This window comes from Falco rusticolus, chromosome 14 (assembly GCF_015220075.1).
Source record: "Falco rusticolus isolate bFalRus1 chromosome 14, bFalRus1.pri, whole genome shotgun sequence".
Taxonomy (NCBI): Eukaryota; Metazoa; Chordata; class Aves; order Falconiformes; family Falconidae; genus Falco; species Falco rusticolus.
Window position 1 is genome coordinate 15351421 of NC_051200.1, and position 13146 is coordinate 15364566.

Genomic DNA, 13146 nt, shown 5'->3' on the forward strand with positions numbered 1-13146 from the left:
TGAGAACACTTGATATTATCAAAACATAGAGAGTTCCACAGCTGACACACACATTTTTCTAAACCATTGGTAAAATCCTTCCAGCATTTTAAGCCCACGAATTGAGGATTCAGCGTGCTTTGGATATGATCTAAAGGCAGTGCTAGTCAATGAACCATACAAAGACCAACTTCATAACGCTGTGCTAATTAACATATTAAAAATAGTCCGTCTAAAATGCTGCTTGAATTACGCTGGTATTTGCTGGTATTTTAACTTTCTTCTCAACAGTTACAACATTAAAAGTAAGTCACCACTGGTGATTCTCAGCCATAGATATGCATTAATACTTCCTCATTATTAAAAAAAAAAAAAAAAAAAAAAAGAGGGGGTGGGAAGACAGGAGCTCTCAGACACTCATCATGGCAATTCAGCACAAGTCCGTCTGGTGAAATCATAAAAAAACCCAGTTGTTAAGTGTGTCAATAGTTACATATTAAAGCCGACTACCAGCACCAGCTGGCCTTCTTCCCCAACCTGGAACCTAATTTGTTACAGACAAGACAGTTGACAAACCCAGAAACGCGACTTCAGTCTTAGTCAGAGTATGCTGTACTAGCCTTTACATTGCCGTAAGGATCGAGTCTGTAAGCAGCAGCAACGCACATGCAGTTAAGTGCAAGTATCAGCTATCAGTCTTAGAAACCTTAAGTTTTACAATAAACAAGTGGTCTTACAGCTATGGGCGCGAAACAGAACGTGGTCCTCGGTGGGACCTACTACGTTACACAGTGACATTCATTCTGAAACAACAGACACAGTGTATGCGTGTGTATTACGTATATATTTTATAAAAAGAGCCATGTCTTCTGAAGAGTGAAGAACAGCCCAAACACTAAAAAAATGCTGTAACAAGAGTGAGCATTTGTGCGTTCGCTTTATGAAGCTTACATTCTAATGTTTACAAAGGCCAGCACTTATATAAGACTCTCCACTAACAAACAAATCTGGAATACATCAATTGTACAGGTAAGTCAGCCAAAAATAAGCAATAGCTATGCTCTTCTCAGTTTTAAGAAAGCATGCAATAGGTTTCCCCCTTCTGCCACCCCTTGTTCAGATTTCTAAATCACAGTACCAATAAAAGCACAGTATCATGAAACTGGGGCACAGGTAACAGGTTGAATTTTATCACATACTGTTTATCAATATTTTGCAACTGTAAAAGCAGCCGCCTTTTAGCATCGAGAAGGCAGAGAAGATACAAGCATGAATAAAAAAATAATTAAGCGATTTAAGACATCAAAAATTCAAGAAATAGCACTGTGCATATACAAATAAAATTAACATTCAATACCGTAGAGCTCATTTAAAAATGGCACCAATGGACAATATTTTACAATATGCACATTTATTTGAGGTGGGGAACTAATGCTCCACAGGTGAAAATGGTAATACAAATACTAGTGCCACTGTTGGCCCATTATGGTAATTCTTGCAATTTAATGGAAACACTTTTAAAAATAATCTGGTATGTACACGTCTTCTGGAAACTCAACAGCTTCTTCAGAACAACAACAAAAAAAACCCCACCTATGGTTCTCCTCCTCCCCTTTTTAGCCAGACAGTATTGTCAGAGATTGTGCTCACTTTTAAAGCACATAATCTTTAAATTCAGTGCTATTTTCTTTCAGAAAGATCAGAAGTTGTACTTTTAGGTAACAAAAGCATTTATGTTACAAACATTCAAAAATGGAAGCTTATGATTCTGGCAGACAATGTTGCGTATTAAATACAAACCAGCCAGCAATTACTGAACATAAAAAACTTATTCAATCATAAAAAAATACTATAATTCATCACCACAGACTTTTTACATAGTTATAAATAATAAATAGCATAACACAGTAGATTACAAACGGATTTATTTTGCCCCGTTAAAGTCTTTAAAAAGTAAAATATCTATTGTCTTACCTCAGACCGACCAAGGTACTGTATCGACTACTCATAGCTCAAACATCACTCCTTAGCCAAACAATTTGCAGAGTTCGTATTCAATCCCAACTTTTAAATCTCTCCTTAGAAATCCAATGTTTGCTTAGCTGTTTGCCCTGCTCATGACCAACAAAGACACAAACACCGCACACAGCAGCTGCAAAGGGTATTACTTTGGCTGCCGCGTCACAGCGGAGTTGCCACTGCCCACAGCACCTTGCAACGGAGCACACACCTTGGAAAGGAACACTAAGGAAAGCAGCATCGACGACAGATTCTGGTAAGCACTCTATAAACAAGCTGTACACAAAGGACTTTTTCCCACCCACCCCTCTGGTTTACATTCCATAATTTTGTAACAATGTCCCCTAAGGCACAAAAATACCTATGACCTCAATGCCACAGGAGACATCGATGGCGCCATACACGGTTCTCCTACACAGTAGTTTAAATAACTTAGTTATCTGCACTGTATGTCTTAGATCAAGGCGTGGATTAATTTTCCTTGGCCAAATCTTCCTGAATATTGACCTTATTTCATACAATCTGTAGGATAAAGGATCTGGGGAGAGAACTATGCAGCTGTTTTCATCATGTTCGTAGAGCATTATTATTTCTTCACTGATGGCAAAAGTGCCAGTCATTAGTTAATTTTGTTGTGGGATGGTTTTGTGGTTTTTTTTTTTTTTTAATCTGAGTGTGAGATTTCCACACCACTGTGGTCTTCTGTAACAAAAACGACTAGCAGCACTAAAGTTTTTTCTCCCTTCCGTAAGAGAATTTGAGGCTAGTGACTGAAAAAAGCAATGAGAACAGTTTTACTCAGTGGTGTAAGTGCCAGAGAATAAATCAGTATTTTCAAATCCTTCCAAACCAAATTATTTCCCTAGACATAGTGACCACGATAATGATATAAATATTTTCCTAAAAATTGCAATACTAATAGGTAGATACCTATTCTCAGACTCAAAAAGTGTATGCAAGTTCCTGAAAGCAGAAAGTTAGTATAATCTGAGCAGACATCTTGTTTAAAAAATAAATTTGCAAAACCAGACATTAATATGGTCTACAATGTTCATTAAATGGATAAATCAAAATCACTGGAAAGTCGCCAAGGATTACAGTTACAATAATTTTTCCTTTTAATAATCCTCGTGTTAATGGTTCAAGGATCAGAGTTCGTTTCTCTGTACAAGTGTACAGTAAGGGAACAGCACAGCCAGACACTGACTCAGAACTTAAGTCACTTAGGTGAGAGATCGTCCATCAAAATGAATGAAGAGCATGAGTTTGAGCACGTTACTGGAGACTCTGTGGTTATGCTGCCTTTAGTCAGTGAATCAGAGGAAGAGCCAACACTGCTGCTACTCCCATCAAGAATATCTGAAGAGAGGCTGGGGAAAAAGGAAAAGGTTATTTAGAAACATGGGCATGACGCCTTTGTGTAAAGCTAACACACCTACGTTTTTGTAGGGAAAATGTAGGAGACATATACTACCACTCAGTCTTTACTGCAAGACTGGCAGCCCTGAAGACTCCTTGTTTTCTGTAGCATGTTATATATATATTCATGCTCTTTATGGGAATAAGGAGCAGAATTTATTTATTTTTTTAACATGCAGAATAAATTACGACTGTGATTTTCATCAGTCATAGAAAGGAGGTGACAACTAATGAGAAAAGTAACTTTAAAAGGTTATAGAAAAGGAATAATAAGAATCTAATCAGCAATGCAGCAAAGATGTCGTTAATTAGCTAGTATGTTCTTTAACGTTGCACCACTCAAAGCAAGATTTTGAAACCTATTTTTCCTTTGTAGGTAAGGAATTCCTGTGTTTGCGTTTTAAAGTCTTGATACAAGATTCCAGAGGGCACATAACTTGATGCTTTTGCAATTTAGCTAGAAGCAACACCAAAAAAAAAGTATTTCTAGGCAGTTTCAAGTCTGTAGGCAAATCGAAATTATATTAACAGAGTTGTTATTTTAGAACACTTAGTATCTGTCTCTTGACATAAAAGACAATTCAGCTTTTTATGATCCTAGTACAGAAAGGAAACAAACTATAACGCTAAAAAATCATGAATATAACCACATGAACTAGTTAACTGCAGTAACTGCTCAAACATACATTTTCTGAATATTCAGGTAAGTACCACAGATACTATATTACCACTGCCTACAACACACCGCAACGATGAAGCATCTTTAAGGCAAAGTAACTTTGCTTATGAACCAACAGAGTTTTGTAACAATAATATTAAGTAGAAAAGCTTTGATACACAAAATCTAGGCTAGAATCTGCTCAGGAAGAATCAATCAAATGAGCAGGAACATTGTCACACTACACTACCACAGGAATAGTTCCCAGTAATATGCATATGCAAGCTAACAGCAAATGTATTTTTTTCTGGGAAAAAAACAACCCCACAAAACAAGAAAGATTGTGATAAATGCACATTCCCTGTTCTTGGTATTTCAGGGCACATGAAATATTTTACCATGAACTGAGATCTGTCAGATGTGTAACATCTGGAGAAAGCATGTTGGTTGTTCCTTGAAAAAGTCTCTTTGGCTGACTTTCAGTTTCCATTTCACCTAAGGAAAATAGTGCAAATAATCAAACTCACTTGAGTCTCTGGAATGTCCATTTAATATTTGTCTATTGTAAAAGAGAGGTTTGTCCCACAACAGAGCAAGGTTACATTTGTAACGTAAGTCCTCTGATTCAGCCAACCGAGCACTTGGGTAAGTCATTAATTTGACGCTAGCTGTTGTTTAACCATCCAGTCTGTCCTTAATTTAACTAATGCTTCACCAGCATCTGAGGGACTACAATGATTTCAAAGACATAAAACTAGGCACTTGCTACTTGGACTACAATCAGACAAAATAATCTAAAGCAAACTAATTACTATGACTTAATTTTAAGTAAGCAGCTGAGATGAGGCAACTGACATGATCCAAAATACAGAGATTAAAATTCATAGTGATTATGAAAACAGGAATGCTGGACGGGTTCACAGTTTCACCCTCCTGTGTACAACAAATTCCAATACATATGTACACTTTTACAGAAAAGCTGAGAAGATTAGATTTGGCATGTGTATGCATTTCCACTTACTCGTCAGGATCAGACCATCTTTGTACCTCTAATCACCTACTGACATTAAAAGATTAAACGTGATGGGGAGAATTCATATAATATGTTTAGTATAATCTGCCCTGAGAATGAGCTAGCTCATGAATAGCTTCTGTACAATAGAAACATTTGGAAATATCATGAACTTGCCAATAACAAGCTTAAAAAAAAAAAAAAAGGAAACCCTCTCAGCTACAGTATATTTTAATTTTTAGTTTGGCAACAAAAAACGTATGAAATGGAAATAAATGTTCTGGCTTTTTCCTACACTTCACAGCAGTTGTGGCATCAGTTTGAAAAGCTGACAGAGGTTAAGCATCAATACATACTGGTTTGCTATAATATGTTACGCAAGAGAATTATACTACCACTCATTTTATAGAAGACTGATAACTCCACAAAATGTCCTATTTCTTTATCCCACAGGGATACATTCCCTTCTTTGAAGGGTAGGACTAACAGGCAAGCAGACTAACTATCAAGCAGAATGGGCAAAAAACATTTATAAGATCACTTTCTTATACAAAAATGAAGAAAACCCAAACCAACAACTTGGGTAACTTCTGCTACTTGAAATTTCACAAAGACAAATCTGCACTGCTACAACACAGTGCACACCAGTATTAATTCCCTAGAGCAGTGAAATGTTATTCAACACATTGCTTTCTTCCCCCCACATATTACAGTGTCAATTTGTTACCATGTAATATCAGTAGAATATAAACCATAATGCTACTGCTAAAATTCAGAAAACAGGATTATGTATTTAGGAAAAGAAATTAGGTTCATTTAAATGGATTAGATGTTTTACAATTAAGGAACATTTTGAATATTCCTTGTTATTTCAAGTAAAAAAAGGCAAACTCCTATCTCCACTTTGTAAAAGATGCTCCATAAGAGCACTTGGATAGGACAAGGAAAGCCTGCCCTTTACCCACCCTGTTTTCACACAATCTGTGTAAAGTCTATTGTACAATGTTTAACATAAAACAATGCAGTATGAATACCTATTCCCTATTAATCATTGAGCTTGATAAACTTCCATTTTGCTCAATTCTTTGTTTAATTTTTAATGCCTCCAAAATTCATAGACAGTAACAGCCAAGACAGAATTGGCATCCATGAGAAAACTGGTCTCTCTCCCCTGTTAACACAATATAAATTAGATAGCATTCTTTTATATGACAGGACAAGCAGTCCTAAAAAAACCCCAACGAACAGTAGCTTTTCTTGAAGGCTAAATATAAGTCTTGTAAAAAAAAAAAAAGGGCATGCTTTTGGTGCAGTTAAGAATGCCCAAGTTAAAAAAAATATTCAGAAAGAATAAGCATAGCTAGAGGCACACTTGTAAATATCTCAGTCCTACGGTCCTACTATGGAGACTTGTTCTGGGATGCAATTCGAATATCCTTAATATGGAATACTTCCAGGAAAGAATGCAGTTTTCCCCTTTCAGGAGGAAAGGGCACTGATCCATTCAATTTCTCTAAACACTCACCTTCTGAACTTTCAGAGTAAAAACAAACATTCACGACTAAGTTTAGAGATACTGCACGATAAGCAACATTCCTAAGATGATCTGAAGGGTGTGCACCATACAGTGGTACTCTTAGGAATGTCAGGGCTTACGAATATTCGTAACATTTAATTTGAAGCTTTTCATTTCAAAGTTTGCCTCTTTCAAGCAGTAGCTGCTTTTAACGTTTTTCATTCTTGTGTTTTAGACTAGCTACTTTACATTGTATTTTTAGTTATGGCTGGCAATTTCCAACTCACTGGGGATACACGTGCATTATATTTACAGAACAACAACAAAAAAGTATGGAAGAGAGAAGTATATGCAGCTGCAAAACGACATCCATATTAAACCACCTGATAATGTAGATACACATACCTTTTCTTTTAATGGGGCCAAGAACACTGGGCCTGATACAGTTGATTGGACTTTGACTCCTCCTGCTAGAGAGAGAATACTGATACACAATCAGGCCTGTAAAGGTTCCAAGTCTGAACACCACCATACCTAGCATCGAATCACCACCACCACATCATATAACACACTTTTTTAAAAGCTATTCCTGCACAACTGGAAGGCTTAGGGAATCTAAATACATAGCTAACGTGCTCTAATAGGCAGTACTCTTGTTATCTGCCACATAAATTTGCAGTAAACTTTCTAGGGTTTTCTCCCTCCCTTACTGCGTCACATCCTCGTTTCTAAATTGTGTGTAACATCTATATAGAATTAATATGCTGACAGAGTTAAAGTTCATTTGAAGTACCTAGAAATTTCCCCACAAGTTACCAAGTCTAGCTTAAAGACACAGGCCCGTAAAAGAGCACCCACATAAAGCTAACATTGGTAAAGGCTGAACTTTCAAAGCATTTTCACGTGGTAATACTTCAGCTATTGTAAAACTAAAGTCTCTAAAGGCATTAAAATGCCTGAACATCAGATTTAACTAAACTTAGTGCTAGCCTTGGAATTTAAGACAATGTATACCTGTTACTTGCAGATGTCACTTACTTGGAGAATCGCCTTGTTGGACTGGGAATAGGGCTTGGAGGTAATCCATTACTGCTCACAAACATTTGCAATGATGGTGAAAAACATTGCTGCAGAAAAAGTCACATCAAGACGCTTCAGAATTTCCTTTTACTCAGGTGTTTCACCCCACCCTCCAAACAAAACAGCCCATTAAAAAAAAGCTAGTAACAGAATAAGGCAGAGATGACCAAATTCAATCTTAGAAGCATTACAACCTAACTTGCAAAAAATGTACTGGTTAATGCAATACCGCTCAGATTAACTGAAAATTCAAATGCACAAGAAATATGAAATTTAAATACACACTGTTTTCCAAACAAGACAGTTGTTTCTGTAGCAGTACAGTCCTCAGGACTTACTTCTTTCAAGGAACTTATTATACAAACAAGTTTACTCAAAATACATCTGACCTGAAAATTTAACACAGAATTCCAGAGTATTGAGCTCTGCAGTTCTGCAGCTAATTTGAGCTTAGCCACGAATGCCCATAGCTAAGCACAAAAATGTTTGTCAAGTCTTTACAGTCAGATTCCAAAGGTACTGGACCAGCTGTCAGCAACAGTGTTATATTGGGAGCACATTTACCCAGCGCTAGTATGTGGCTGCTCCATGCAGCAATACTAGTAGAGGCATGCAATATAACAGTAGCAGTACAAAAGCAGGGCCACAGAAGAGGAGGAAACAAGATGCAGCAGCCAATCTTTAAACACTGTTGCCAGTTTCTCTATGCTACATTTCAGTTTTCCAATCCTCACTGGAAAAAGTAGTTTAAGATCCACCTCTTCCTCTTCTTCAGCATCTGCCATCAGCCTTTAGGGCAAGTTCAGCATGCCCCAGTCACCCCTCACAGTGAGCTCATGCCTTCCTTTCCCTGATGGACATACTACCATCCTCCTCACCACGCAGATTTGCAGCTTCTGGTCTTTACCTACACTCTTAATCTACATATGATACACTGCCATTTTGTCGCCTCTTCCCCAGCATCCCCAACTTAAGCAGCTGGAGATCATGCGCTAATCTGATTACTCTAACAACCTCTTCCAGCTTCCCTAGAAACAGAACCCTAACCCGTCCAAACATTGCACAGATATCAACAACTGACAACACTCAGTGTGACAGAACAGACACACTGCTTAAACTCTGCAGCTCTAAGATGGTAAGCATCTGATTCTCAGAAATCAATATAAAGTGGGTTTCGGGTTTGTTGTTGTTGTTTGGTTGGGTTTTTTTAAACTTCCAAACAATTTGTGAAGTTACGTGTGTCTTCAACGGTTCACCTGGGCCTAAAGTTCTAAAATGTTCTCTCAGTTTGGTATTTCACTTATCCTACCTTTCCTATTCCTCTTGTAGGTGAAGGTGCAGGCGAAACTGGAATGAAGTCTATTCTCTTTGGAGAGGAAGACTTCTCAGACTTGTCCAAGTCATTGTCACTCTGTAAATACAAGGTTTCACACTCAACACTGGCACAGGACATTACCTTAGAATCCAAGGCACAACCTTTTAATGGAAAGTGACCAGACCAAATGCACAAAATAGCTACAGCAGATGAACTTAAGTTCTTCTTAAATTATTTTCACAGTTAATTCCTCTCCTTCCCTTAAATTCGTCAGTTGAGTGTAAAAGTAGAATTAAATAGGAAACATCTATAAAGAGATTACCAGGCTCAAGCTTTCCTCCCATGACTGGCTTATCTGCATTGCTGTTTGCACTTCCCTAGAATACAAAAAACCCCATCAGTAGCTACAAAGAGGATAACTCTGGCTATTTTATCCTCTTGTTTCAGTAACACTCACCTTTCATGTGCTGTTTCTCTGTTCATTAAATCCACTCCTTCCTCCTGCAGGAGATAAATGTCATAAGTTTTCCTGTAACATTTGATTCATCACCGATACTTGGAATAACCCTTGCGATTCAATAATTTGCCATTAGAATTGAAATAGGAACAGCAGAACCACTCCAGGAAAAGACTGCTACCAGCCCAGCTCACCATTTCTCTTGAATGAAACAAGACTTCAAAAATGCAAGGTAGTTTAAACTTGACAACAATAAGCCTTGCAAGAATGCTATCTCACTGAAAGTAAGTCTTAAAAAAAGATTTGTTTCCTCTAGTACTTGAAAATCCCAATAGGAAAGAAACTCCCATTATGTAAGTACTTCAATATTATATAATACTTTTCGCTCTGTATCTAAACATACAGATAAAAACTATACTTACCCTTCTGATCTGATGAAGTCGGCTACTAGGAATACGAATAGGAGATGATGACAACAGCTGAAAAAAAAAAATGACAACTACAGTGATTAAATCACACCTCAACAGCTTGCATACATCCCATTTACCATCAAATACATTCTTAGTGAATTAAAAATGAGCTGTACAACTACATGTGGATGACTCAATGTTGCAAAAAGAAAACATTGACCTTCAAGAGAAAAGACTTGTTTTACCACTTACGAATTCATTCTATCACTCAGTAAGTGACATGGATCTCAAACTTGCAAGCAGATACTGCTTAGCATCTCAAATATACTAACAGCTATATATGACATTTAGACAAGAGAGATATTATAATTATAAATGAAACTACAAACATTATACAATGCCCTACTGCCTAGGGTAAGATGACAAACTCCTGTACTAACTTACTCAGCCAGCTGGCTATTACAGAGTAGAAATCTCAGTGTTTCAGCTCAGCCTTGAACAACAATCCCTAAAACTTTACTTTTGCAAATGTTTAATTGCATGCAATTTTATGCATCTATTCCTCTGGAACTTTGGCTACCATCACATACAAATGTGCGAACGGTTCCCACTCAAGATGCCCATGTGTCTACTCTTAACACCTACTGACTTGAGCTCCAAAATTTTGCATCCTTATTTTTAAGAAATCTCATAGAAGAAGATCTGGAATTAAAATTTCATCTTGCTTAGTCTGAACATAATAGAAGACACAAAAGAAGCCCATTTCAGGACTTTAAGTTCTACAGGTTTTGAAAAAAGCAATACCTAGTCTACACTACTCTCAGACGAGAAAGAAAAATTTCAGTGGAAAAGAGCATGTAGATCCCTGAGGTGACAAGGCCAGGGTGAAAAAAACAAATGTAACATCTCTGAAAAGTTAAACAACTGCAATACTGTACACTACCAGACTTCTGTAACAGAGAAAGTATCACTCAGTAAATAAATTCCTCTTTTTTAAATCATTTTCTGATGTTTAGTATTCAGCCTTTAAAAAAAATGTGACAGTGTTGAACAAACAGGTCAACAAAGACTAATGACTCTCTCTTCCATTTTTACAACAGCTTAAAACACCCTTCCACGACTTTTAATTGTGACAGCATTTTCCAGCTCACAGTCGGGTCCAAATTAACTTTAAGGCTGAACTTAATACTGGGAATTACACACAGTTTAAGCCACCGCTGTCTTCTTGGGGACACAGAGTTAATACACCAGAATTATTTTGTTGTAGGTTGCAGGGCGGGGGAAAAACCGCGTATTCTGCAGCCTGGAAGCTTGCTAGGATGTTCAGTGCAAATACAAATCAAGTTTAACTTCATTTCTCCAGCGCAATTATTTCTTGTTGGGTGTAAACAAAACATGCTTCAGATTCCTCACCATACTGTGACGGCTCATAACTGTCGTACTGTTCCTGCGCGTTCGCAACACGTAGGGCTGAAAAACCTGGGAGTTGTCACTGGAGGGGCAAAAAAAAAAAAAAAGTTTTGTGAACAACTCTGTGAGGTGTGCTTTCCTTGAACCACCCAGCGCTGCCTCCCGTCTCCAGGGCGCTGAAAACGCCCTTTTTACCCGCACAGAAGCACCGCCTGCCCTGCAGGACCCGGCAGGCGCTTCCCCGCTACCGGCCCGACGGCGGCACGAAGGAACCCGCCGCCCGGCCCCAGCGCCCCCCGAACCCACGGGCACGTTCAGCGGCCTCCAGCCCCCAGCGGGGGGGGGGCCGGGCAGGGCCCGCAGCGGGGTTGGGCGCGCTTCCCCAGCGCAGGGCCCGGCGGGCAGCCGAGGCCCCCCGGGCCGGGCCCAGGCGCCGCCGGGGCTGCGGGGCCGCCGCGGGCCGGGCCGCGCCGCGCTCACCTGAGCCCGTGGATGAGGGGGGCGCTGTTGGATCGCCTCAGGCCGCCCCCGTCGCTCGGGGCCGCGGCGCTCCCCGGCGGCAGCTCCAGGTCCAGCTCCATTTTCTCCTGAGCCATCGCGGCAGCGGCGGCTCCGGCTCCTCCCGCTCCGCCGCGATGCCCATTCACTGCCGGCGGCCGCCGCGGCTCCTCATGCCGCCGCTCCCCCCGGCCAGGCGCGGCGCGGCCGCCCCTACAGGCCCCGCGGGCGGCGCCGCAGGCAGAGTCCGGGGGCGCGCCGGGCCCGGCGAGGGGGGCGGCCCCAGCAGCGCCCCATGCCGTGGGCGGCCCGGGGGGCAGCCCCTTCCCCCACCCGCTCTCGCCGGCAGACGAGCTCGCCGAGCGCGGTTCCGCTACCGGTGGCGCCGCCGGTGCCGCCGCCTCCGCGAGGGAGCGAGCGCCTCGGACCGGAGACCCCCCCGCGCCCGCCGCCGCGCAGCGCGCATGCGCGGACCGCGGGGCGGAGGCAACGCTGCCCGCCTTCCCCGGCGCCTGCGCCCTGAGCCCGCCCGCCGGCACCGCGCATGCCCCCGAGGCCGGCATCGGGCCGGCGCCCCAGCCGCTGCGGCGTGTGGGCTCCCGACAACCTCCGGCCGTGGAGCGCGCGCTGATTGGCTGGCGGGGCAGGGCGTGTGTTTGAAACGGGACAATGAGCACCGGACGTCGGGTCGCGTCGGGCGGGGGCGTGGCCGGGGCGTGGCGCCGGGTCCGACGGCGGGCACATGTCTCGGTGTGTTCTTAACCGGGTCAGTCCGGGGCCGGGTTTGTTTTGCCCTGGCGAGGCGCAGCGCCAGCCGTGCGAGGGCTTTGCGACCCTGCCTAGGGTTACGGTCTCCCTCTCCCAATGAAATCACGCGTCTTTTCCACCCAATGAACAGACTGTGTTTGTAACGAGGACATCGGCCTCTGCTCTGTTCTCAGAAATCTGGCATTAAATTTGTTCAGAAACATGTGATTTTAGTTCTTGGCAGTATTTAGGTTTTTAGATCGACCTCTACAATTCCATTCTAAGTGGTCAAAGTATCTAAGTTTGTACTTACTGATTTTTATTCTCTAATATGTTTCTATAACGACAGTTGCAACATCGACAACATAGACATTTGTCTCTTATATGCGTGGGCTATTCAGGGTCTTTCCCAGCACCAAATTTTAAAAGGTCTTTCATTTTCTCCTGGGAAACAGCAATTCCTTTTCCAGCGCACTAAGTACAGAGACTGCTAAGACAGAGAAGTTAGGATTTTTAATCATTTCACCTTTCTTAAATGGGAACATGGCTAGATGAATTATTGTGCTGCTACAAAATCATTGAAGGTGATGTGATGTTCCTAGATAGCCGAGTAGAGCTACTGCAGA

At 41.2% G+C, this 13146-nt stretch overlaps 1 protein-coding gene and 1 non-coding gene across 4 annotated transcripts; both read right to left on the reverse strand.

Annotated features, from left to right (window-relative positions):
* Positions 1-804: 804 nt before the first annotated feature.
* LOC119157318 (protein FAM122B-like) lies at positions 805-12231 on the reverse strand. Of its 3 annotated transcripts, none has more exons than XM_037408129.1 (10): positions 11756-12231; positions 11279-11357; positions 9878-9934; positions 9456-9499; positions 9321-9375; positions 8993-9094; positions 7642-7730; positions 7009-7073; positions 4474-4570; positions 805-3368 (listed from the first exon to the last, which is right to left on the reverse strand). In XM_037408129.1, exons 1-10 carry the CDS (start codon positions 11869-11871, stop codon positions 3218-3220), a joined length of 855 nt encoding a protein of 284 aa, XP_037264026.1. In that variant the 5' UTR covers positions 11872-12231; the 3' UTR covers positions 805-3217. The 3 variants fall into 3 exon arrangements, with proteins under 3 accessions (XP_037264026.1, XP_037264025.1, XP_037264027.1); XM_037408128.1 differs by having other exon boundaries at positions 7009-7070; positions 11756-11991; XM_037408130.1 differs by having other exon boundaries at positions 3255-3368; positions 7009-7087; positions 11756-11991.
* On the reverse strand, positions 3451-3596 carry LOC119157585. The gene has a single exon (XR_005107585.1). It is a non-coding gene; the product is annotated as a small nucleolar RNA U109 (small nucleolar RNA).
* Positions 12232-13146: the final 915 nt, after the last annotated feature.

What these genes read in the sequence shown, in the direction of transcription:
- LOC119157318 (XM_037408129.1), bottom strand. Translation starts at nt 11,871, where the DNA reads ATGGCTCAGGAGAAAATGGAGCTGGACCTGGAGCTGCCGCCGGGGAGC. An exon ending in GGGAGGAAAGCTTGAGCCTG is followed by an intron (nt 9,095 to 9,320) that starts GTAATCTCTTTA and finishes TTGTATTTACAG; the next exon opens with AGTGACAATGACTTGGACAA. An exon ending in CTGACAGATCTCAGTTCATG is followed by an intron (nt 3,369 to 4,473) that starts GTAAAATATTTC and finishes CTTTTTCCCCAG; the next exon opens with CCTCTCTTCAGATATTCTTG.